The following is a 26,061-nucleotide window of genomic DNA, read 5'->3' as shown; positions in this document are numbered from 1 at the left end:
AGTACTATTTCTTTGTCGTGTTCACGGTGCGCACAGAAGGAAATTAACAGGTTCCCTTGGTCCAGCAAATTCACTAGATCACGCGGTCTAGGAACTCGTTGGTCGTAGGAAATCCTGGTCGTCGGACACACAGAGCACTCTTTCATAAACCCTCAACCACTTTACTAAACCTAGTATAGGGAAGTAGGGATCGATCCCACAGAGAAGGATGCGTCATAATCATGTTCAAGGATTTGGACTTGTTTTTGGTGTTGGCTGCTGCCACGCATTTTTCTTGGGTTGAGGACAAAAATAAACTTGACTTGAGATTTTTAAAACGGCTGCGCTAACAACTAGACCTAGGCGAAGCAACAAAGAAAACTATGCAAGGAAAATTAACCGCACAATCACTAGATCTAAAAAGAAAAAAAAAACTACTCTAATTACCTAGACTGGGGAAACAAACTGACTGTGGAGACCATGACTGAAAAAGTAGAGTACGGACGAAAAGCTGGCAGAATAACTAACTCGGGTACTAACTAACAGCGACATCATCTTCTTCAACCAAATTGCGTAAAAACTCATAAGAAAATCAACATGAACGAAATTAGAGCAGAGCAGACTAAATCTAAACCAATTAGATGCAAAACAACAAGAACTCAACAGATCTAAGGATGCTAGACGAAGTAAAACATAAAGCAAACTGAAAACTCAAATTCATGCGCAACTTAATCTCCTCACTGTGAATCCAACCTTAGACGCTAAATCCACTCCGGATCCAAGCGTCCGAAACAAACTCCAACCAACAGAAACACTTCATCACTTCAGATTTCAACAACAACCTCCAATCAGTCAACAAACCACAGATCTATCACCAAATTCCCAGATCGAGTACCACAGCATCAAAATAAAACAGAGATCGGCATATAACTAGTCAAAATAAACTCTCAGCAGTAAGATCTACGTAAATCAACTTGAAATATCACAATTAAACGCAAACCAACAGAAGCGAAAGGATAACAAGTAACATCAACAGCCAAGTCGACTCCCAAAAGTGAAGTTCAACCGCAAAAGTGCAAAAACAACTGAAATTTAAAGAGATTGTATCTTCGCCCACACGCGGACGGTGTTGCACTGAAACTTTCTAAAGAAATGAACCCCTTCGTGACCCAAACTACCCCAGATCTCCCATTCCCAAGTGTGTGTTATGTGTGTGAGCTAAAAGAGAGCAAAAAAGAGTGATAAAAAAGTGATGATTTGTGCGCTGCATGCTCTTCTATTTATAGGCGTTGGAGTGGGGCCCAGCGAGGTATAGATAGACATTGTTGCCCTCAGCTACTGAATCCCTCCGTCACGCCTTCTTTTCCTTTGAATTCTGCTCACTTCACTTCATTCTTTCGCTAGACTGCTCCCTTCAGCATTCCCTCGATCTAGCGATTTTATCACACACCTGGCTTAGGAAACGTGTTAGACCCAGCAAATTGTAACGCTTTTCACCATATAACCGATGCATGAAATTAGCCTTATCAATTTGGCATGCGTATTTCGGGGTCCCCGGCTCGAACAACGATGTCAACATGCTCAACAATTCCGACCTCTTCGTTGAAGTTCTGAATGGTAAAGCGTCGGCCATCAACTTCATCGCTAACAATCGCCAGTATAAAATGGGGTACTATCTTACCGACGGCATCTATCCGAAGTGGCCAACCTTCGTGAAGACGTTCAACAGGCCTGCGAACGAAAAGCAGTCTCTTTTTGCGCAGAAGCAAGAGGCTGCTCGCAAGGATGTGGAGAGAGCGTTCGGGGTTCTCCAAGCTCGATTCAACATTATCAAAGCCCCGGCTCGACAGTGGTTTATGGAGAATATGGTCGACATCATGTATACATGCATAATCTTGCACAACATGATTGTCGCCGACGAAGGACCTGAGGCGGGAAATTGGTTCGACCCTGAAACCCCGGGAAGTTCAACCGCAAGTAGTCCGCCTCGAACGGGAGTGCATCCGTCTTTGCAAGAGCGGTTGTCTATTCGGGCAAGGACACGTGATTCTACCGCCCACGCCCAACTCCAGGAGGATCTAATGGAGCACATTTGAGCAAAATTTGGCAACCGTTAGATAATAGTCACTAGAGAACTCCTTCTTCTGCTTCTTTGCCTCCATTTTTTTTATATGAGTTTAAGTGTGCAATTTATAATTTTTAGTTTTTTAAATTATGTCTTTTTTATTTTTTTAGGTATTTAAATTGTAATTTTATTGTATTTAATGAAGTGTGTTTTTATTAATTGAATTTGTTGGAAATATAAATAAAAAATGAAATTGAATGAATAGTTAAGGGATGAGATGGTTAAGAGATGGAGGAATGCAGGTGTTATCTCTTAGTTAAGAGATGAGCTGAAAAGTAAAGTGGGGCCTATGAATAGTGAAGAGATGAGACGGTTAAGAGACGGATTAGAGATAGATATGCGGTTGGCCTTAAAACATCACGCATGATTATGACAATCCATGACTAGAGAGAAAGATCTTATTGATTTCATTGGAAGATGACATATGCATATATCGCATTTGATTTGAAGTTTCATATAGTATATACAATTGCATGGATTACCACATGTGTGATTATGACTATATATCCATATTCATAATGTGTATTCATAGGTAAAGTTAATGTTCGAAAGTTACATATTGGTCTAGATATGGATGGATCTAAGGGTAGAGTACCCAATGGTGTGCAATCAATATACCTATCGCCTATTGGCTCCAATGAAAATGATATTTAGCGGTTACATAAATTTTATACTCTCTCTGTCCTGAAAGTTGTGGCATTTTCTCATTTATATCGGTCCACAAAATTTATCATATTTCACTTTTTACCATTTTAACAGTTGATCTCATATTCCACTAATTCATTATCACTCACATTTTATTTTAAAACAAATTAATATGTAAAATAAGACTTACATTCCACTAACTTTTTCAACTCACTTTCTGTTATATTTTTTAAAATCTGTATCCGGTCAAAGCATGACAAAATTTAAAGAATGGAGGGAGTACTCCATTTCTTCATCCATAAAGGCAAGCGGGGTATCTTCCTCCTAAAATGATGTGGTTCTACTGGTGAAAAAAAAAATGACATCCGGTAATTGCAAAATGGAAAGGTGATTATTACAACGTTTTAAAGCTTAGATGAAAGGTACAAGTTAAATGTAAACTTCGAATTAATTATTACCAGCAATTAATTCTAGTATTTATTGCACTATACGTAATAATGTAAAGACGTTGAGTTATAAAGCCTAAAAATATGAGCATCCTATGAAGCCAATTTTTTGAGCCAAACATAGTTAGTATTAGTAAGAATGTGATTTAAGTCAATTTCACCACGATCCCAATTATGATAGGATCAAGGCTTATTTCCATTAAAAATAAATATCATATTCATCGTAATAAGCTGTATACTCCCCCAAAAAAATTACTAAGAATATCTGCCTTTAGAAGTCACATAATGGCAAAATCGGTAAAATTATGTATTAGTAGTATATATAGTTACTCCATTAATTAGGACCTTTTCAATCATATTGCAAAATCAAACACATTTTTGCGTTTTCCTAAGGAAAAACACCAAATATGGAGCTACTATAAAAATATGTGAATATATATATTTATACTTTAAAATTGTGTTAAAATTTAATTGGCGTGAATATTTAAAAATGAGTTTAAATTTGAGTTTGATATAAATGATTGGAAATGATCTAACAAGATTGATGCAAAATCTAATGACAACTTGTTCATGGCATGTGGTTTTGGGAGGGACATGAGCACAGGAAGATGATTATAAAATAAAATAAAAAATTGTTCTCTAATTTTGTTGCATTTTCATCCACTTTATAGTGATACAACATGTTCTAAAAATAATACTCCCTCTATCCCAGATAATTTGTCTCAGTTTTCCATTTTGGTCCGTCCTATATAATTTATCCCATTTCACTTTTACTCCCTCCGTCCTAACCAACTTTCTTTTTTGGGATGTCCCAAAATATTAGACTCATTTCTTTTTTTAGCAAAAAACATCTATCTTATTTTATTTTCCACCTACTTTTCTCTCTCTTCTCTCCCTACTTTTTCCCTCTCTCATACTTTACTCTCTCCACTTTAACTATTTAAATATCAATTCCTTAAATCATGTGCCCAAAAGAAGTGAGTCTAATACTCCGGGACGGAGGGAGTACTATTTTTGGTAGTGAACCCCATATTCCACTAACTCATTCCTACTCACATTTTATTATAAAACTTAATATATAAAGGTAGGACCCACATTCTACTAACTTTTTCAACCCACTTTTCATTACAATTCTTAAAACACGTGCCCGGTCAAAGTGACCTGAATTATCCTGGACGGAGGGAGTACTCCACTCCGTCTAATTGAAGATGACCACTTTTATTTTTAGATTGTCTCAATTAAGAGGACTTCTTACTAAAACTGAAATCACCTTTTATCTATATTTAATTCCATATCTCTTACTTTACTCTTCTTATTTAACACATAAAATAAATTTATATAAAATCCTGTATCATCCGAGGAAGGGGTCATCCTTGGAACAGAGGGAATACAGAGTAATTAAATTGTGACCTGACCCACCGATTAAGTCAAGGTTGACGAATTGCTATGCTAGCTCATTTACTAGATGTCAAATATATGCACTATCTTACTTTAATTATTTTCATAACAATGTGTAATTATCATAAGAAGAAAAAGACTTCCGAAAGTGACCCTGCATACACTCTGTCTAAAATGTACAACTATTGATCTTTAAATTAAAAAAAAAAATCACACTATTCATGATACACACATAAATTCAAAATTTGATATGACAATTCCCTAACTTTTGAATTTTTCACTAAATTAAAATCCTCAAAATTTGAGATGGCGTGAAGGGAAGGCTGTAAATTGCCTACGTGCGCGAGATTTGAGGAAGTAGATATGAATTTGCAAAAAAATAGCGGTGTGTGGTAGAATGCTTGAGAGGAGTTCATGATATGATTTTGTATTTTTGTTTTTGTTCAATGAATTGATGATGATTTAATTCAGGAAACAATGCAATTCCGACAACGCCCTTTCTCCCTCGAGAGAGGCAAAAACATAGACGCTTGACTCATAAAATTGTCACCTAGTCCATTTTCGGACATGTCATTTCCATGTTAATGACATGTCAATTCAAATATCCATGTCAGATGTAATGGATTAAATAAAATTCGCCATAATAAAATCTTGATAAATCTAAAGTCATGTAATGTTATACTACCAAATTTGCATTTACGTGCAATTCATGAATAATGTAAAAGGATCGGGCATAATTAAAGGGCATTTACCACCCTAGCCCTTATCCCAGGTCGTGATTCTTACTACGTTATCATTGTCTTCCATTTCTAGTTCAAACCACAACTCCTATAGGGCGCGTTTAGTTGTACTGATAGGCCTTGATAGGGCCGCCTATCGGACATATATCAGGTATTTGGTTGTACCGATATACTATGTAGTAGACCCGGTAAACAAATCATGACCCGGAAACATTTATGATAGCTACTACATTTCGCCGTATATTCCTAACCAGGTCTTCCCCCCCGATAAACCTCAATCTCGTGAAGCCGGCTTGTGCAAATTCGGCCAAGTCACCATTATACCCCTTCACTCCATCAATTTTTAGCCTCAATCGATAGAAAAGGGTCGGCTATTGTTTTTGTGAAACCTTTTGATTTTGTAAGAACATTCGATTCATTTTTTAGTAGCTTTACAATTTTTGTTTGATTTTGCAGCGTCGTCGACCAATCTCAGAGAAATCGTTATCTGGGCTCGATTTTGAAGTGATTACCCATGCCCGGTGAAGACGAATTCCGCAAGGTACACAAAATTCCCAGCGAATTTACATCGACGCTTGCAAAATGAAATCTACTGCATTGCCTATTAAATAGAAATGTGTTGCAAATGTCCGTGCATATGTGGTTGGGTATTATATACTTATGTCAATTGTTATGAATTTAAGCTCAGATTTGCGATTACCCTGTAGGTTTTGAGCAAATATACTTCTTCCCAATTCAGATGTTTTTTGCTTTGTTGAATTTGGATTTAACTTTGTTTAATACTTCTACATTGTGTTGCATTGGTTTCATTTGGTTAGCAAATTGCAACATATAAAAGCTGCGAATTAGGTGTTGCAATTGTGCTGAATTTTGTTGGGGGTTTTCATTGGTGTTGCATTCTGTGGGAATTCATTGGTGCTGCATTTGCACAGAGTATTTGATGATCTGAATATCGTGGAACTGATATTCGCGTGTGTTTGAATTTCTATATGTTAGTCATTGATTCACACCAATTGTTTTTATGTGTTCCGTGATCAGGTTGGCCGGAGGCGTGATGAGATGACAACCGTTTTGATTTTGCTTGAGGAGTTATTAAGTAATCTTCAAATTAATTTGTTGTTGATTTCCTTCATCATCACTCTAATTGGACCAAATACCCGCAAGCGCAAACGTTGGTGCGTTGATGATCCAACCGAAATGTTGGATTCAATTCCTGCTCATGTGAAGCAGTTAGATAGGCTAGTCCGTCTCACAGATCGCGCCTGCGTAGATAATTTACGGATGGATAGGAACACGTTTGGCCGACTATGCCGTCTACTTCGTGATCGTGCAGGGTTAATCGATCAAAAATTTGTCACTGTTGAAGAACAAGTTGCCATGTTCCTATGTGTTCTGTCCCACCATAAGAAAACTCGTATAGTTGGGTATGACTTCATGCGGTCGTCCCACACTGTGTCGAGATATATACATATTGTCCTTCTTGGTGTGCTCATGCTTTACAACTTGTTTTTGGTTAAGCCAAGTCCTATTGATGACAGTTGCAATGACCAGCGTTGGAGTTGGTTTAAGGTTAGAATATTATTTCCATTCAGCTTAAGCTATTCAATTCTACGGTCCTACAGTTTATATAACCCATTGATTACATTATCAATCCAATGCAGGGGTGTTTAGGTGCCTTAGACGGAACGTATATCAATGTACGAGTCCCTGTTGCCGACGCAGAAAGGTATCGGAACAGGAAAGGTCACATCACAACCAACACACTAGCCGTATGTGACCCGCATCTTCGCTTCGTTTATATTCTACCAGGATGGGAGGGATCTGCGGGGGATTCAAGGATATTGCGTGACGCAATAACCAGACCATTGGGTCTCAAGGTGCCAAAAGGTGTTGCTCTGATTCAATACAATACTTGCTGGTGCATATAGGATTAGCCGATGTAGTTAACTGTTTGAAAGCTCATTGTACACTTTTTCTATCCACGGATACAGGATGTTACTATCTTTGTGATAATAATGCATACCCGAATGCCGAAGGCTTTGTGACCCCTTTTAAAGGAGTCCGGTATCGTTTGAGGTACCCAAGCACCTCAAACGCCTGAGGAGCTGTTTAACTTGAGACACAGCAAGGCTAGAAATGTGATCGAGCGATCATTCGCGGTGTTGAAGATGCGATGGGGTATACTCCGTTCAGCCAGTTTCTATCCAATTGAGGTGCAAACAGGCTTGATTATAGCCTGTTTCTTACTTCACAATTTCATTCGCGATCAGATGGAGGTTGATCCGATCGAGGAGGAGTTGGGTACCCACGACGACGATGGAGATGAAACGGATCAAGAGCAAGCTGCTGTTGATCATATCAACAGTGTGGAACCGTCAGCTGCGTGGAATAGGAAAAGGTACGATTTGGCGAGAGCAATGTGGGAGGAGAGACAGAACATGTAAACGAGGATGTGCAGATGTCTTCGATTAATTCTTGCATTTTATTTCTTGGATATTCATAGGGTTTGTGTTTTGCTGTGTGTTTAAACATAATGTTTGCGAACTGTAATGCAACTTGCTTTTTCTAACAATTATTTTTCCTTCTCAATTTCATAAGAGGCCATGGATATGCAATCATTTGCGTTAAGCTCATTTTCATTTTATGAGGACAATTAGTTCTCCTTTTATAAATACGGCCAAATGTATGCTTGATCTTGCTTCATAAATAAACAAGTTTTTATAGCATATACCAATACAGGAGTCCATACAAAATATAATTGTTTGGATATTTCAGTGGAAATAGAATAAAATCTCATCCCTAAACCCTATTAGTTAGTCTTTATGAGGTTAAAAATTTGCAAAATTATCGGGAAGTAAAAGCAGATTTATATGTGCTAGTTACCTTGTGCACGTTATACACAAATTTAATATCATATTGGCAATAAAATCAATTTATTTGTACTAGGAATATTAACATTTAATTGCTAATTTGTTGTACAATCATAAAACATTATTATTTAAAAATTCAACAAATCAATTTTGTTGCATTAGCCAATTTGGCGTATATGTAATATAAAAAAGTATTATCTAAAAATCAATCAAATTAATTTATTTCTACACGTTTTATACATTTTTTTGGCTATATTTAATTGGTGATAGACGGTGTTGCACATATCAATAAAAAAGTATAATGAGTATATTTTATTGCCATATTTATTGGTCAAATAAAGTAAACTAAAAGATGTTATCAAAATGCAATAATCAGATCATATTAAAAACAACTACATAATTGTGTGCAAAAGTAATTAATTCAATATCAAATAGTGTTGAAGATGCCACGTTATGAAATCATATAATATTTTGAAATATGTGTTTAATTCCACAAGTACACCAAAATTTATAAGCATTTTTTTTAATTCATACATGCAAAGCATGAGTGTATCTTATTAATCAACACATATGTATTTTTATCCATTGCATGTCAATAATAATTAAAGATAAGTTAGAGGAAAATTATATGTATATTAATTGAGAATAGATTGTTGCTACTTGCTAGTGATTGTGATATGGTACTTATGAATAGGAGTCATATGACCAAATGCTTCAAAACAAATAATCAAACAAATAATCAAAATATACCCACTGATAATAGATAGAGTTAATAAATGAAGGGTTCCAGAAGTTTGGGAGTTTACAGAATATCGCACACATTCACCCTAATACAGAAGGTTCGAATGGTTTTAGTAGATACAAAAGATTATACAAAAGAAGAGAGTTGTGACCAAACATATACCAACACCATGTGTAAATGCTTAGACAACTCTTCAAAAGTATCATTGACAAAAAAGCTCCCATCTAGTTATCCAAAATAAAGTACCCAGAGAACGTTACCTTCATGCTTTCTTCGACTAAAGCATCTGATCAATTTCCAGTAGGTCAAAGACAAAGGCACCTCGAGCAATCTCTGGCAAGCCCCGAAACAGATCCATAAGCTCCGGCTCCTTCACTAGTTTCTTTGATATGTAGAATTGTTGTTTCAAAGTTAGGCCCGGGATGCCTTTGAGTTGCTCAAACACTTCAGTCCGCTTAGTACTAAGGTCGAAGTCATAACCAATCCTAGATGAAATTTCTTTCAATCGGTCATTTGTGTCGGTGTGAATTTGGCTCATTAGTGCAAGGACTCCGTCAAGCTTGTCATCCATCTTCCTTTTTCTAACAACTTTCTTCGACACCTTCGGAGCTGCCACAGTAGCAGCACGTGCCCCTGCTCCCGAACCAGCAGGCCGTGACCCCGAGCCAGCGGCAGTACCAGCCCCTGACCCAGAACCTGCCCCAACCCCAGCTCCTGAGTTGGATCCACTCCCAGCGCCTGAGTTCGAACCAGCCCCAGCCACCTCACCAGCCCCAGCTACAGCCCCATCTCCCTCAGTAGCAGATTGACTCTCGTCTATCATCTCTGGGAGAATACCAGGGGGAAATACTTCATCAGGGAATAGCTCCTCGAGTGTGATAGTATGGGATGTACCCGCATCATCGGGCAAGTCGAATTTATTTCCGTAGATTGTTCGAACTGAATCGCCTAGATCAACACATTTCACACCATCAGCACGATCTTGACCAAATACCTCTTTCCAGTCTTCAAATTGAGGCCAAGACTTGTTCCTCATGTACCTTGCGTTACTATCTTTCTGCACAAAGTAATCAACACAACTATTACATACATATGTAGGAACTGGCTCTTGACAAACAATTCAATATAATCACCACATTTCCAACTTATTACAGATGCATTGTTATGGTCACTAAACTAGCACCAACCTTAACGAATTGTGTCCACTGCTCATCGTCACATTCTATCTTGTACTGACCATCTGAATTAAAGCCAATCCCACTATAATTAAGCATCATCTTGAGGGAGCCATAGTTTCGCCTCCAAGTAGTTATCTTCGAATAGATGTGGGGGTGAGGTTGGATATTAGTCTTTGGGAATTCACGCTTGATCGCCTCCTTGATACGAGTTAAATACCCAGCTCGATAGCCATTACCGGACTTCCATCCATTCGCTGTCAAATCCTTCAATGTTGCCATGAGGATCTCCTCCTCCCGCACCGACCAGACGCGCCTTGACCTGTCCGATTTGATGGACTTGCCTTTGCCAACCTCATTGCTACCTGCAACCAATAGTCAGCACAACAACACAAGCATATGCCACTGATGTGAAGTAATATTACCCTCTGGTATGGGGAGACCTTCATCATCACTACCACCCATCTGTTCGGAGGCCATTTTTCACAAGAGTAAGGCTCTTTGGTAGAAGACTAATGTTGCATCAAAAAATTAGTCAGCAATTAAGACAAAAACTTCATCACATCAGATTGGTGAATCAATAATGATTAATTGAATTCAACACATGTCAAGCCCATCTCCGAGAACACAGAGAACACAACAATGCACCCCATACATTATCAGGGAATTTGACAAATGTGCGATGGTATCAAAACGACCCAGAACACCCTAAGTTATACGAAACACTTCGGAGCTACTGTAAAATACGATATCAAAACAGGCACAAATCCGACAACACGACTATTGTCGATTGCAGTATGAAGAGGCACTTCAAAATTTGCACAGATGACAAACATATCGGACATAATAAAACGCACATACGAAGCATTCTACCTCAAATACACGACAACAGCTTTCGGAACATACCTGTGTAGATCAACACGAAACCACGGAAGCCCGATTATCGGAAGGGAACAGAGCAGCAGCCGTCGAAGGAGTTGATTATCGATGAGCCGTGTGAATTTTGGCGGAAGATGTAGGCGGGCTTTTTAAATGAGAGTTCTCAAAAAGAAATAGGGTTTATAAGGACAAATGTGCCAAAACATTATTTTTATGAGGACATATTTGTCATGCTTATTTGTATCGGTAGTTTATTCATTACCAAACAAACACCATGGAACTTATCAAGGGGGATGCTAGCAGACCAACCAAACATCAACCTTGATATAAATCTCATCACACAATCATTGAATATCAGATATGTCAATACTATCACAAACAATACTATCACAGCAACCAAACGCGCCCATAATGTACGCCGTCTTCCCACGCCCATCCTGATCATGCCACAATATTTAACTTATGGAGTATTATTAATTAGTATTTTACTTCTAAAATTCAAATACAAAACAAACGCACTTTATTAAAACATTATAAATTACAAATACTTAAAAATTAAAAATACAAAAAAGGAAAAACAAATATTGAAAAATCCTACCCACCCCTCACCACCCCATTTCGGCGCAGCCTCGCTAGCCACATGAGCGTCGCGCGCTGCCGTGCCTGTCCCGACACTTGTCACGACGCCCCTCCAGAAGCCTTAGACCGTCCCCACGCCTATCCTCGACCTCCACAATGTGGGAGCAGCGCGCCGCGCCCCTTTGAGCCCACATCCTCTCGCATTGTAAATGCTCGAAATATAAATAACCTTAAAATTTAGAAAAGTGAAATGATATGCTACATATTACAAGGGCTCCTTATAAGGCTGACAATTTTTGGCACGACACGATAACACGACATGAACCCACACGAAATTAATGGGTATGTGTCAAAGCTTATTGGGTTCGTGTCCTTATCGTGTCGACACGATAAGGACACGAAAACTTCGTGTCGCGTTCGTGTCGTGTCGTGTCGTGTTCGTGTTACACATTAAGAAATAAGATTAATATATTACAATATTATTATTATTTTATTTATTTTAAAATTTTAAAATTTTAAAATTAAAATTTAAAATTTAATATTAGAAATAATATTTATATATTATAATATTATTATTATAGTGTCGTTATTGTGTCGTGTCATATATGTGTTGTTATCGTGTCGTGTTGACCCGAAGTGGTTCGTGTCGTGTTCGTGTCTGAGGATAGCGGGTCGTGTTCGTGTTTGGAGTTTTCTTAACGGGTCGTATTCGTGTTTGTTGTTATTGTATCGTGTCGTTATCGTGTCGACACAATAACGACACAACACGCACGATTTGCCACCTCTAGTGCCTCCTTACGCATCTGATCACTACCTCTCCCATCTCCACTTCTCCTCTGCATCCTCTCCCACTTTTCCACAACTCACTCTCACTTTTAAGTCCTCCCCAATTTATGAAGAAAATTAATAGGTCAGCTATTTCTCATATTATTACTCTCCCCAACCCCCATTAAGAGTCACACTTTTCCATTTCGGTTCGTCCCCAATTAAGAGTCACACTTCATTTTTACCATAAATAGTAAGTAGGTCCCACATTCCACTAACTCAATTCACTCACATTTTATTATAAAACCAATATTAAAAAATGGGTCCCACATTCCACCAACATTTTCAACCAACTTTTCTTTACATTTCTTAAAACCCGTGCCCGATCAAAGAGTGACTCCTAATAGGGGATGGAGGGAGCACTATATTATTATTGGGATACCCAAATATCTTTATCGACAAAACCTACCCCAAGCAAAGCAGTCATACAAGAATTCATTGTTTCCACTATTTAGTATTTACCCAATCAAATGCTCTCTCTCTTCATCAACAGACACACCTTCACTCACTAAAATAGCAATTTCCTAATATGTCATTCAAGAAACTCCACTATCGTCTTTCCGCTTTGTTTTTTTAAGTATTATCTATACTTCCACTTTCATCACACCCTTCAATCATACATAGATTCACCTTAATTTCATGCTGCAAAAGAATTCCAAAGCCCAAATCTCTCCCTTTCCAAATATACAAAACCCTAACTAGCAGCTACTACCTTCATTTTTAGCAACATTAAAAATAATTTCTTCTATTTCTGTCTTCCCCTTTTCTGACATATAAAATTCATTATCGCAGCTATGGATGTGGAATGCCCCAACTCGGACAGCAGCAACAACAGCAATCCAAACTCGTCCTCATCCGCGGCGACGCTGAGCCGCTACGAGAATCAGAAGCGGCGCGACTGGAACACCTTCGGGCAGTACCTAAAGAACCACCGGCCGCCTCTCTCGCTGAGCCGGTGCAGCGGGGCCCACGTGCTAGAGTTCCTCCGCTACCTTGACCAGTTCGGGAAGACGAAGGTGCACAACCCCATCTGCCCCTTCTTCGGCCACCCGGTCCCCCCCGCCCCCTGCCCCTGCCCGCTCCGCCAGGCCTGGGGCAGCCTCGACGCCCTCGTAGGCCGCCTCCGCGCCGCCTACGAGGAAAACGGCGGCAAGCCTGAAACCAACCCTTTCGGCGCCAGGGCCGTCCGCCTCTACCTGCGCGAGGTCCGCGATATGCAGTCCAAGGCAAGGGGTGTCAGCTACGAGAAGAAGAAGCGCAAGCGCCCGCTGCCGCACACGGCTGTTCCGCCGCCGGGTGAAGCTTTATGATCGGTTAGTTAATTAGCATGCGAGGCTCCTCCCCCTTCCTAGCTTCTTTTAATTTGTTTCTTAATGATCACCTAGATCTTAATTTTAGAATTAGTAGTACTAATATTTAGTTTATGTCTAAGTTTGGATTATGGGGGTTGCTTACGATCACTTATGAATATGAGGTTTTGATTTGGGGAAAAAAAAAAAAAAAAAACTGTTGCAGTTTGAAGTCCATAAACAGTTGCTGTCCGAAAAAGGCTGTTGGAATAGTAGAAATATTATGATGCATCAAATCTCATAAATTTCTGCGATTTCATAAACGCGTCAGATTTTCTTGTTGGGATTATTGGTAGCAATACGCACTCGCATTTCTGCGAATTTTAAGTCTGTGTTGAATTATTGTAGCGGGTCTACCACCGACGCCCGATTATAATTATGCTACTACTATTCAGAATTTATTATATATCATGAATTTTTATCTAATAATAGTAGTACTTCCTTTAGTTGGATAATAATTGAATCAGACAAATCATCCAAACAACAACAATTACTTTGAGATATGCACAAATTATATTCCATTTTTGTTCGCAAATTTTTACTAATTTTGAGGAATCTTGAATAGGAAACACTCTTCTTTCATCTACTAGTCATCGGTAAGTTACTCTCTCCGTCCCAAATAATTTGGGATACTTTGACCCGGCACGAGTTTTAACAAATCTAATGAAAAGTGAGTTGAAAAAGTTGATGGAATGTGGATCCTACTTTTAAATTATTAGTTTTATAATAAAATGTGAGTAGGAATGAGTTAGTGGAATATGAAGTCCACTTGTAACAAGGATTAATATTCTCCGTACTGTATACATGACAATATTCAATACACAAACTGCGTATACAATATATATAGGCCGGGCATCGATTGAAAAGTTGGTCACAATTAGTTGCTAAACATTTTGATCCACTTTCCATCGTAGTATCTTCGACCATTTGCACTCAAACTCAGGATAGGCCGGGCATCGATTGAAAAGTTGGTCACAATTAGTTGCTAAACATTTTGATCCACTTTCCATCGTAGTATCTTCGACCATTTGCACTCAAACTCATTTTAGTGTAAATTTCACGTCAAATATAATTTTACTCCAACTATATACACTAAATTTAAACTTAAAAGAATATTCTCTATATTATGCATTTTTCACTTAAAATTTGAAAAAGTTTTTGATTTTATTTTTAGTGTAAACCAAAGAATAGATAGTACTACCTTTGTATTTGAAAAATAGAAACATTTGAAACGGCACGAATTTTAATGCACAATTGGTAAAGTAAGAGATATAAAGAGAAAAAAAGGGTCAAGTAAGAGAAAGAAAGAGAAAAAGTAATTGAAGTAGTGTTAGTGGATTGTAGGGACGGACTAAAATGGAAATAGTTTAGAAAGCTTAGAAAAATTTATAAAGTTTAGAAAAATTTAGAAAGTTTAGACTAACATGGAAATAGTTTATATTTTTAAGAGACGGAGGTAATATTTTTCACTTAAAAACAAAAATATGATTGGTTTTAGAGTACCATTGAAGCTGATTGTCCGTCCCTTTTTAAGTTTTAGTGTACTTTAAGAGATGGTTTCTATCCTAAAAAAACATATACTCCCCCGGTCCCAAAAAAAATAAGGACATTTAGGACGACACAAGAATTAATGTATAATTGGTAAAGTAAGAGGGATGAAGAGAATGATAGTTAAAATAGTGTTAGTAGATAATGAGACTCATATTATTATTAGTGTTTAATGGTGGGTCATAGTAGTATAAGTTATAAATAAATTGTATATATAGATAATAAGTTTGGAAGAACTTTCTATAAAAAGAAATGAAATAATTTTATGAAACGGATGAAATATAAAAGTATCTTTATTTTTATAGGACGGCGGTACAGGTGGAGTAACAAGTCCCACAAGTGCAAAAGTTTAAAAGATAAATTAAATACAGTAGTAAACAAAAAAGTGAGTGATTACTAAAATTGTTAAACCTTAGTGCTGTCACTTCAAATGAAAATTGGCCGACAATTATGTTATAATTAGACAGCAAATGCAATTTTCGCTATTAATTTCTGGTCAAATGCTTTCACCTGGTATGACGCCGGCCGAAAAGTATTGTTAAATTATCTTGATTATTGGATGATCATGTCTAAAAATGATGCATGCATGTCAATTTGATAAGTAATCGAGCTAGTTATGATCCATGCATGTATAGTACTATACATTTAAAATATTTTGTGAATGTATATACAGTGACCATTCCTTTACCGACAGTTCATTGTAATAAGTGTATTTAGTAGTGCGAGTACTTGCTAAATATGACTAAATCAGAATATATTTTATTTTGGGGGAAAATCAGCCAATATGTTAAAATCCAAATTCCAATTCATATTATCAATGAATAAAATTGAAAAATTTGAAATTCGAATAATTACATTATGAGAAAAAACATAGCTACATATGTATAATAACAATATTACATATAATTAGTTTGATGTAGTATGTATTTCACTAGTGTATGAAAATTGGTTCCATTTTAGAGGGTTCATTTTTGTACAAAGAATGAACCTTGCCGACAACTGGCATATGATTGGCAAGATTACTTTTGACTTGAAATGGAAAAAAGTGGAAATCCTTAATTTCTTCCCTTGGAGCATATGGTTTACAATTTATGTATCACAAGTCGCAACTCACAAGTAGCTTACTTATTCGGCCGATTCCGATTCTAATCAGATCGGTTGATTGATTAACCGATTTTAAATTTTCATAAATCCTAGAACCAAAACCGGAACCGAAACAGATCGGTTTCGGTTTGGAACTGGCCAGTTAAGAACCAGTCGGTTCCAGTTTCAGAACCGATATGTAATTTTAATCCGAAAAATTTATATATAATTTTAAATAGATCAATACTAAAAAAATAATAATCCAACATCTAGAAATATAACAAATAATACCTTAAAATTCAAATAAATACATAAAATTTACAAACCAACAATACAATAATATTCATATATGGATAAGAGTGATGCCAAGTGTAGTAAGTCAGACTAGTTTATGCTAGCAATATTTTTATATAAAAAAAATAGGAGTTCTAAAATATAGTAATTTTATTTTAAAATTGAATTCCATTTTTCCTTTTTTTGGCTAAACAAATATTCAATGGGTTTCCAATACTAATTGACCTTGTTGTGATTTTTTGGTTCATAATGGAACAATTAATAAATTATTCAAACAGATTAAAATCGTATGTTAAATAAATTGTTACATAAATTTGTTATAAAGTTAAATTTCTATTATATGAAATGATATTGTATTTGTATAAGTTATTTTGGAAATTAAAAATAAACTTATCATTTCCTACTCATTGTAGTTAGTTCATAAAAAATGGATTGAGGAAATAATTATAGATTCAAAGTATCACGGTTTAAAAATTTTAAATACTTCAGAAAACAGAACTCGCAAATCTAACACTGTTTAAATCTAAAAATCACTCAATGTTTCAAATTATTTTACTTTAATCCAAAATTAATATAATTATATTAGATTTATTAGTAAATTAAATTATAAAAAAATATAATTGAATTATAATCCAGTTTCCGGTCAGGAACCAGTCGGTTCCAGTTCCGAATCGAACTAATTTTATTTAAAATGTTCGAACCGGTATTATCGAATTCCTTAATTAACTGGTCGGTTCTGGTTTCGATTCGGTTAATCGAGAACCGGAGAACTGTTTTTAAGCACCCCAAGCTATATTAGGATATTATTGGTCAAGATATGTAACTGAACCCTAAACCCTAAACTCTAAACCCTAAACTTTATCCTAATGTGGGGTAAGCGCAAAGACTTTAATTTAACCGTGACGATGGATCTAGCTATACGATATCCATGGAGTCGAAATTTTCCTCTCCCTGTGAACAATTTAATTAGTTACGTTTTTTTCAATAGCAGCTGACCCCACCTCTTTTATCAATACACAATTTATCAAATGACTATCTATAAATCTCGCCGTACGTCTCCAAATATAATAACCAATTCAAAAATTTGATATTATAAGGAGTAAAGTTAAAATTCTCTAAATTCTGTCCCACATCGACTTGGTGATGAGCCTAATTTCTCTATATAAGTGTGGATAACCCTCCCCTTATGAGGTCTTTTAAAAGATGAGTGACTCATTTCTAATATGGTATCAGAGCAGGACCCAAGTCGATGACGGAGTTTATCTCTTTATCTCCTCTAACTTTTGTCCCACATCGACTTAGTAATGATCTTAGCTTTTCTATATAAGTGTGGATAACTCTCCCCCTTATGATCCCTCTTTTAAGAGGTGGGTGGAAAACTACATGTCAATTTAATATGAATTTTGTAAACCTATAGAATAATTACCATTTATGTTTTTAGATTTATAGAGAAACTTAAATTAACAGATTAATTAATAAGTTTGGGTTTGTTGTTGAAACGTAAATACAATAGTTGCATGTTAATCATTTACGCTGCTTTAATTTGTTCTTTTCAAAATTGTCTAGTTTGATTATAATTCTCAAATACTTCATCCATCCCATAAAAATAGAAACATTTGGGATGTCATAAATTTAATGCATAATTGATTAAATATGAGAGAGATTATTAAAAAAATATTAGTGTATATTAGTGGATAATGAGGCCCATCTTATTATAAAGAAAGAAGTAACCAAAAATATAAATATACTATTTTTGTGAGGCATACCAAAATAGAAAGAATCTCTAATTTTATATGAGAGATAAAGTATCAGTATTTAGCAACACTCACCGGGAATAACTAGTGCACTAAAGAGAAACAAACTCAGGCATGGCGGAATCACCAAACAGATCCGAACATTGAGAGGGTTGGACCAAGAAATGCCTAACAACCTACCTTACCATTGTGCTAACCTAGGTAAAATCATATGGCAGTTGGAACTAAACACTTATTTTGCGGGTCAGGACATGCGCTCGACAACAACACGATCCTTTCCAAATCGAATAGAGTCAGAGCGCGACCATGGCATTACAGAGAACTGATATGATTTGCATTGAAAATTACTGGTATATTTTGCATCATAAACACATATGCTCAACTATCAATTATAATGTCGTAGTGTAAAACATATAGCTTAAAAAGAAATAAATGTAGTATAAAATTAAATGTACTCTTATTAATAATCTCATGACGTCATTATTCTATATGTTTAAACCAATAAATTTTATGATAATATTTGGTAACATGTTTCATATATTTTCGAAAAGCTGCCAAATGCATAATAACTCACAGAATTAATGTTAGAGGAGAATATAAAATTAATATGTTTTATATTCGAAATTGATATATATTTATATATTCCTTTCATCCCCAGAGAATATGCACTTTGGGTTCGGCACGAGTTTAATGCAAAATTGGTAAAATAAAAGAGAGGTAGAGAGAAATAGTAAATAAAGTATTGTTAGAGCACTCCCAATGGCGACGGCGAAAATCCGGCGATTTTTTGCCGGATATCGCCGACTTATCGCCGGCCATTGGGAGGAGTTCGGCGATTTTTCGGCGAAATTCCTACCGATTTTACGCCAAGCGGCGTTTTAACGCCGGGCTATCGCCGGATCATCGCCGGCCACTGTGGGGAGCTGTTCGGCGATTTTTCGGCGATGATCAATTTTTTTTTTTTTTTTGATTTTTTTTTTTTTCGGCCCATCAAGCACTACAACACGATATCATCGAAGAATTGTGGGCAAATAGAAACCGCGCCCGCCGCCCTTGAATTTTTTTTTCTTTGAATTTTTTTTTTGATTTTTTTTTTCCATTCGTGTACTTTTTTTTTTTTTTAATTTTCTTCGTTGTAATGTGTACCCGTGTTTAATACAACGAACTTTATTACTATTATTTGTTTTATCTTATAAATTAAATAAGCTAGCTTTATTATATATAAAAATAAAACAATTAAATTAGTGATGATATAAAAATGAAATGTTGAGTTAGGGAGAAATAAGGGAGAAACCATTGCAGAGGTTGGCTAAAAGTTGGCTAAAAACTGGGGATAAATTTTGGTGCTGATGTGGCGCTGATGTGGCAGGAGTTAGGGAGAAATAAGGGAGTTTATCCCCAAACCATTGGGAGTGCTCTTAGTGGAGAATGAGTTTCACCTCATTAGAGAGAAAAGAGTTCCAAAATTAGGAAGTGCATATTTTTGTGAAACGGACTAAAAGGGAAAAAGTGTGTATTTTTGTGAGACGAGGGAGTACTAAAGATGACATAATTGAGCATATTAGTTTACAATGTAAAACATGTTTATACTAACAATATTATTGAGCGTATCAATTAATAATTGAACATGTTTTAGTAGCAGTTTTATCATATTTTTTTCAACTAATGATGACATAACTGAGCATATCTGTTTATAATGCAAAACGGAATTTTTTTAGCGCAAAATATTCAGGTCTCTGTAACATTAATATGATTATTCTCATTCAATCCTGCCATAAGTCATCAAGATTTTTAAAAAATAATATTTATATGATTAAATTGAGTGAATAAAATATGAGAGATAAAGTAGAAAAAATTAAAAGAAAATAAAGTAACATAGAGTATAACGTGTTAATTTTTTGCCACAAAAAAAAATCAATCACTTGAAAAGGGATACCGAAAAAATACAAAGTTGATCACAAATTGAAATAGGACAAGGAGAGTATTGTTGTTCGCAAATATATATAGGAACATGATAAAAAAAATACAAATTTTTTGATCCAAACACGTACAATTGAGATTTTGTTAGATAGTACCTTATAAAATTAATTTTTCTTTGGTTACATTTTGTGAAAAATATATTTAATCGAGAAAGTCATGTGAAATTCAAAATTTTAGCAGAGAGAAAACAATTACTAACTTCGAACCCGAATAGATAAGGACTTGATTATTCTAAAAAATTAATACATTTTAGTTATTTTTATATTTTAGAGGAGAGGTCACAAAAGTTTTTGAAAAATAAACAGATCAAATTCTTAGAGATAAAAAATAAAAAAGGAATAAAGAAAAAAAATGAAATAAGACCGAGACAAAATATAATTGAAATTCTAATGATGATCATTGTTCATTCAATTTAAGTTACCTTCGCCTTCCTTTTGTTTGTGTTCTCTATCTATGGCGATGTAGTATTTCTGAAAGTGAAGCTTTTATGTAGTATTAACTTTTTTACTTGAAGTGTCGAATTTTCCCAGTTTTCAGATGTTATTTTTGAATCTGGCAACTTTTATGCGGAACAGAGCAGTATGATTCATGAATCCGTGGAGAGGGAAAATGCTCACAATCGTACAATTGCAATGTGGGGATTTTCACTCCTGGACTAGATAAATGGTGGTCTGATCTGAATGTTTATGGATGTGTATGATACTATGACTTATGTTGAAATAGCACATAAAAATCCTTTATTGTGTGCAATCTTTCTAGCTTATTTAATTAGAGTCACCTATAATTGTATTGATTTATTTGTTCAAATGAAGAGGCACTCTGGAGTATGAAATAGTAACAAGTTGTTTTCTTTGTAATCTTGAGTTATAGGTGAGGATTGTCATTTTCTTCAACTCATAGTATCACTATCTCAGTTGGCTAAATTTGAATAATACTGCTTGGAATGATTCATTGAGAAGTCCCTTTTTTCATTCAGTTTCGAATTAATTCTCATATCACAGCAAACTTAAAGCTTCTTCATCTTAGGATTTGGTAGGTCTATGCTCAAGTATAAGAATCTTTTTCTGACACCGGGGTTTGATTGACGATTCAAGCTTCCAGAAAAAAGAGCTCACCATTCACTCTAGATTGACATAAGCAACTTCATATTAGGAAGTAGTAAAAGGTTCCATTCTCAACAAATTAGTCTCAAAGTTATACTTATATGCTTACTTGCTCTAAACTGTTATGCATAGAATTGGATATCTTGCTCATACTTGTCTGTTTGTTGCTGAGTAGTTTTTTAAGTTGTTTCTTCGAACATTGCAGGTTGAGTGAGGGAGCTTTCATCACTGGCTCAGGAACAGATGGAGATGAACACAGTGATTGCAGAAAATGCAGACCACATACATCCTACATATGATACAACTGTGGAGGTAGATGTGCGAACAATCAGTAATAGATATAGCAAATTAGAAAGGAAGGAAATGTATGTTAAGGTAACACTTGGTACATTTTTTTTATTCATTTTTCGATTTGGTTTCAAATTCTCCATAAGCCCTTCAACTCCTTTTGATGTATTGAAATTGAAGTGAAGGATGATATGTCATCTTTTTCTAATATTTGGATCTAGAAATTACTACGTATAACTAGCATTTATGAATTGTCCTAACAAGCTTGTCAGAGACCTAGGGATGACGAAGGATACTTATGATATTGTAATTGTATAAGTTTGCATCTGTTTGAAATCACTACTTTTCTGTTTCCTCATTGTCTTCTTCTTTCTGGCTTCATAGACTGGATATATCTGAAGAAAAGTTTCTCCACTACTTTTGGGAATGTTGGAACCAGCTGAAGGTATTCTTTCTCGAATTCATTGATTTTGATCTCTTGAATAGAGCTCCCTAGCTATATAATTCTGAAAAGATGCAGATTTACGTGTTGTCGTGATTTTCCCCTGCCAAGCCACTGGCCTTGAGCCGGGAGCTAACTATAGACTTCACCTTATAAGTGTTTGGGTGGATATATAATTTTTTTGGAAGGCTCTTTATGTCAAATTCATTTACTATAACATTCTATATTTATGTGTTGTTTGTTTGTTGGCATTTATAAATTTGAAATTCTGGACTGACCAGACTATAGAAATTTTTGTTATCAGCAGAATATCACATATGATTACTTGCCTACGCCTCCATTTTTCCAGTTTCTTACTGTATTGGCCTTCAAAAAAGGATAATTTTGTGATAAGGTACCAAATCAATATCCAATTTCAATTTTCTTCTCCCTCCCTTTCTCCTTCATAAACACACACAAAGATGAGATACACACACGAGTCACGACTACTCTATACCTATAGATTTTAAATCTGAAGACTTGTATAGTATCCAATGTATTCGGAGCATATATATACATACGTTAGATCTTTGAATTAACTGTTAAATAGGTGCATGTGCATGTAGGTAGATGTTGCTATCATTGAAGTTGTCCTTGGGGGTCAGGGACTCAACAAATGCTGTAAGTGTTCTATTTTAAATGGTTTTTATACTGACATAGTCAACTTCGTAAAACTTAACTGTTCACTCTTGTATACATAGTAGTAAATTAGTTTCGCGTTTAGTTACTTTGATATCCTTTGGTGATAAATTTTGCAGATCAAGAATCCTGTTGTCTGTGGTGTAAGGCCGCTGGGCATGGACCATATGGAAATGCTCGCTTCGGCCTTATTCATTTCATATTCATTGTCCATCTGTTTGTTCACACATAGCCATCACCTTATGTGTATTCACAATGACTTGCAGGAGATCAGATTGCTTCTCACAAAGCTGGAATCTTAAAGGTACAAATTTTTCCATTCTGAAACTAAAATGATTGTGTTTCAACTTTGTGAGGGATTATATAAGTACTTCCATTTTCAAGTTTATTCTGAAACGGGTTGTTGATGGATTCTCTGCTCCGTAAGCCTCGCGTTCCTGCATTCACGTACCACAACTATCTGAAGCAATGGATTTTCTTCAAGAAAAGGCGAGGGATTTGATGGTATTTTTAACCTTTCTTCAATCTTGCTTTATATGTTTATTATGGTATCCCCTAATCTTTTTATCATCATATGACATGTCATACATTTCTTGATAGTATTCCGCTGAGACTTATTTCTAAAGCACATTTCCTTTTCCATGGTGCTAGTTGTACTTGTTGATACCTGTGCATTGTCGGAGACACAATCAGATCTTCCATTTGATCAGTATATCTATGTGACTATGTGCATACATATGAACCTTACTTGTATTCAGGCACACATTTGCGAAAGCCATTTTCGTTCTGGCATCTCGACTTACATGAAGGTGACTTCTGCCTCCTCCTTTCTTCAGGGATACCTCCTAAGGATTTATCTTTGCAGTTCTATCTTCAAAGAGTTTGGGTAAACAGAAGGCCATTTTCATCTCTTGTCTTTTCATTAAATATCTGTTCCTTCTTATCATACAATCTGCATTAAATTGGTTCTCACTTTCCCTTTTATTGCTATGAATATTTTTCAAAAAACATTACATACATTTATAATGATGATGTCATTCTACACATTGCATATGTGATGAAATAACAGACGAGACATGCAAAACTTCCATGCTATGTGTAATGTATATCAGTTCCAAAACAATGCCCCCAATAGTGAAAGCAAAAACAGAGAGACGACACAATTAGGGCTCTGATGGTTTCCTTTGGCCTTGGGGACTGGTTGATAATAGTAATTTTCTTGCTGGCCTCGGACCACTTCTATAGGGAACATGCACTTGGGCGTTGACGGATTATCGACTGTGATGTAGCTTAGGCCGTTAAAGTGGCAAGCACTCTCGTCTTGAAATTGAAACTGGAAATACATGTTGAACGCAAACGATACCATCTGGTTGAAACTGAGGTCGCCGCAAGTACTGCCCGGTGATGCACTACTACAATCACTGTTCTTGCAGGCGTATTTGAGTTGATTTTCCACCATAGGGTAGTCTGTCCGGTTCCCATTGAAGACGCACCACCTCTCTGGCATCCTCATGATCCCCTTGGCCGATGATGGGTAAATATCCCGACCTAAACCCATCAGGTCGATCTTGAATTTAGGTTTCCCGTTGGAGCGGTAGATCCCGAAATGGCGCATGAAATTGTTGGGCGTTTTATTTTCGTCAGTAAGTGAATGGACAAAAGTGTCGATGGGGGCCCCAGGGCGGAGCGGGGTCCCCTTGTTGCTCGACACATATGGGAGTAGGCCTTTGAAGAATCGCTCCACGGTGGAGGCATTACCGCGGGCGTAGCCGTCGCTGGGCCAACCAATTTGGCCGACGATGATCTTGAGTTTGGGCGCCTTGAGCTTGATGAGAGCCCAGACATAGGCATCGTGCATGAACTCGAAGATGTTTGTGTAGATGGCCCCGTTCACGTCCTTGATGACTTGGGTCGACTCCCCCACGAAAGCGAAGCTCGGGTCAAACTTGTACGTCTCCATTTCTATTGGCGGGATCATGTCCACCACAAACGGGGCGTTGTTCAGCTCGAGGAAGCGAATTGTCTCCTCCATCTCCGGCTTGATCTCGTCGATGAACTCGGCGTCTGAAGGCTTCGTGATGTTGGGCTTCAACTCGGTGCTAGCATGCGAGAAGATCGCCTTAACTTGATGCCCCCAATCAGCATCATTCAATGCCTTTTGTAAATTGTACATAACTTTCATACTTTGCTTCAGTACAGCTTTGTTGTTCGACAATCCGATCATAAATGGATAGAGTCCAACGTATACCCGTCTGCATGCAAATAAAATAAATAAAAAAATCTATGTTTTCCAGGTTAAATTAAAATGGAGTACTAACTAACTAGTGTTTTTTCTTTTTACCTAACGCTGGAGTCGTTGAAATAAGGCATTCTACTCTGGACCCATTTCAGGCATTGGTTGTAGTCTTGGAGGACGTTTAGATCGCCGGCGGTCAACGAGAGACCGATTCCACTACCGACGAAGGCCTTCAATAAATCCACCATGGTTGTGTATACTCGAGCCTCTTTCACCCCATTTTGCAACAACAAATCCACAACTTGTGATGGTACCAATCTTTGAGCACTCTCCCTTCCCCAGTTTACGCCTATTACGGCATCTACATCTGTCTTTGCCATCAAAATCATTAACAAATATACAAAGGGGATCGTTTTGGAAGCCATCAAATTAGGCTCGCAGGAGATAATTTCTCCTTTGCGAGCCTAATTTGTTTAGGGACACTTTTTTACAAATTTTCAAGTTTCTTTTCCCACAAAAGAATGTTTGGAATGGGAACAGAAATATGAGACCTTTGTTGATTTGTTTGCAAGATTTTATATGTGCAACTTTGATATTACCACCTTTTTTCGGTGGGAATATATTGTGAGGTGACTATTTGTCTTGATTTCAGGCTATTAGTCAGACCACCAGATAATATAACTTTTTAGAAATTCTGAATCGATACTGCTGCAAGATATAAAATTTGGTTAATAATAATATAATAATAAAAGTAAATAGAAAGGGAGTATTTTTTTTAGCCAACAGTGCATTTTACTTTTAAAACTACGAAAATGCCAATCAAATAATCAAGATTGTAATCAAATGTAATTTTAGTATTTTACTAATAATTGTTACAAATATACACGGAAAAAAAAAGAGATT

General features: G+C 36.4%; 3 protein-coding genes and 1 long non-coding RNA gene across 26 annotated transcripts; 2 read left to right on the top strand and 2 right to left on the bottom strand.

Annotated features, from left to right (window-relative positions):
* Window positions 1–9,222: 9,222 nt before the first annotated feature.
* Window positions 9,223–10,600, bottom strand: LOC148923302 (uncharacterized). Its single transcript, XM_089060012.1, has 4 exons — window positions 10,546–10,600; window positions 10,133–10,485; window positions 9,714–10,002; window positions 9,223–9,578 (listed from the first exon to the last, which is right to left on the bottom strand). Exons 1-4 carry the CDS (start codon window positions 10,598–10,600, stop codon window positions 9,223–9,225), a joined length of 1,053 nt encoding a protein of 350 aa, XP_088916138.1.
* A 2,234-nt stretch (window positions 10,601–12,834) lies between these two features.
* LOC125207821 (protein LIGHT-DEPENDENT SHORT HYPOCOTYLS 3-like) lies at window positions 12,835–14,158 on the top strand. The gene is made up of 2 exons (XM_048107321.2): window positions 12,835–12,980; window positions 13,196–14,158. Exon 2 carries the CDS (start codon window positions 13,198–13,200, stop codon window positions 13,711–13,713), a length of 516 nt encoding a protein of 171 aa, XP_047963278.1. The 5' UTR covers window positions 12,835–12,980; window positions 13,196–13,197; the 3' UTR covers window positions 13,714–14,158.
* A 6,636-nt stretch (window positions 14,159–20,794) lies between these two features.
* On the top strand, window positions 20,795–25,167 carry LOC125207822 (uncharacterized). Of its 23 annotated transcripts, none has more exons than XR_016132310.1 (10): window positions 20,795–21,105; window positions 21,438–21,576; window positions 21,720–21,826; window positions 22,187–22,247; window positions 22,533–22,638; window positions 22,850–22,904; window positions 23,042–23,065; window positions 23,189–23,226; window positions 23,350–23,426; window positions 23,681–25,167. It is a non-coding gene; the product is annotated as an uncharacterized LOC125207822 (long non-coding RNA). The 23 variants fall into 23 exon arrangements; XR_016132304.1 differs by having other exon boundaries at window positions 21,720–21,889; XR_016132307.1 differs by lacking the exon at window positions 21,438–21,576 and having other exon boundaries at window positions 20,795–21,045; window positions 21,720–21,889.
* Window positions 23,876–25,690, bottom strand: LOC125207820 (glucan endo-1,3-beta-glucosidase 8-like). Its single transcript, XM_048107320.2, has 2 exons — window positions 25,264–25,690; window positions 23,876–25,174 (listed from the first exon to the last, which is right to left on the bottom strand). Exons 1-2 carry the CDS (start codon window positions 25,581–25,583, stop codon window positions 24,031–24,033), a joined length of 1,464 nt encoding a protein of 487 aa, XP_047963277.1. The 5' UTR covers window positions 25,584–25,690; the 3' UTR covers window positions 23,876–24,030.
* Window positions 25,691–26,061: the final 371 nt, after the last annotated feature.

This window comes from Salvia hispanica, chromosome 6 (assembly GCF_029641045.1).
Source record: "Salvia hispanica isolate PSC_SH4W2 chromosome 6, Shi_PSC_v1, whole genome shotgun sequence".
In the NCBI taxonomy this organism is placed as follows: domain Eukaryota; kingdom Viridiplantae; phylum Streptophyta; class Magnoliopsida; order Lamiales; family Lamiaceae; genus Salvia; species Salvia hispanica.
The sequence above is the reverse complement of the archived record's forward strand: the minus strand, read 5'-3'. Positions and strand labels throughout refer to the sequence as shown.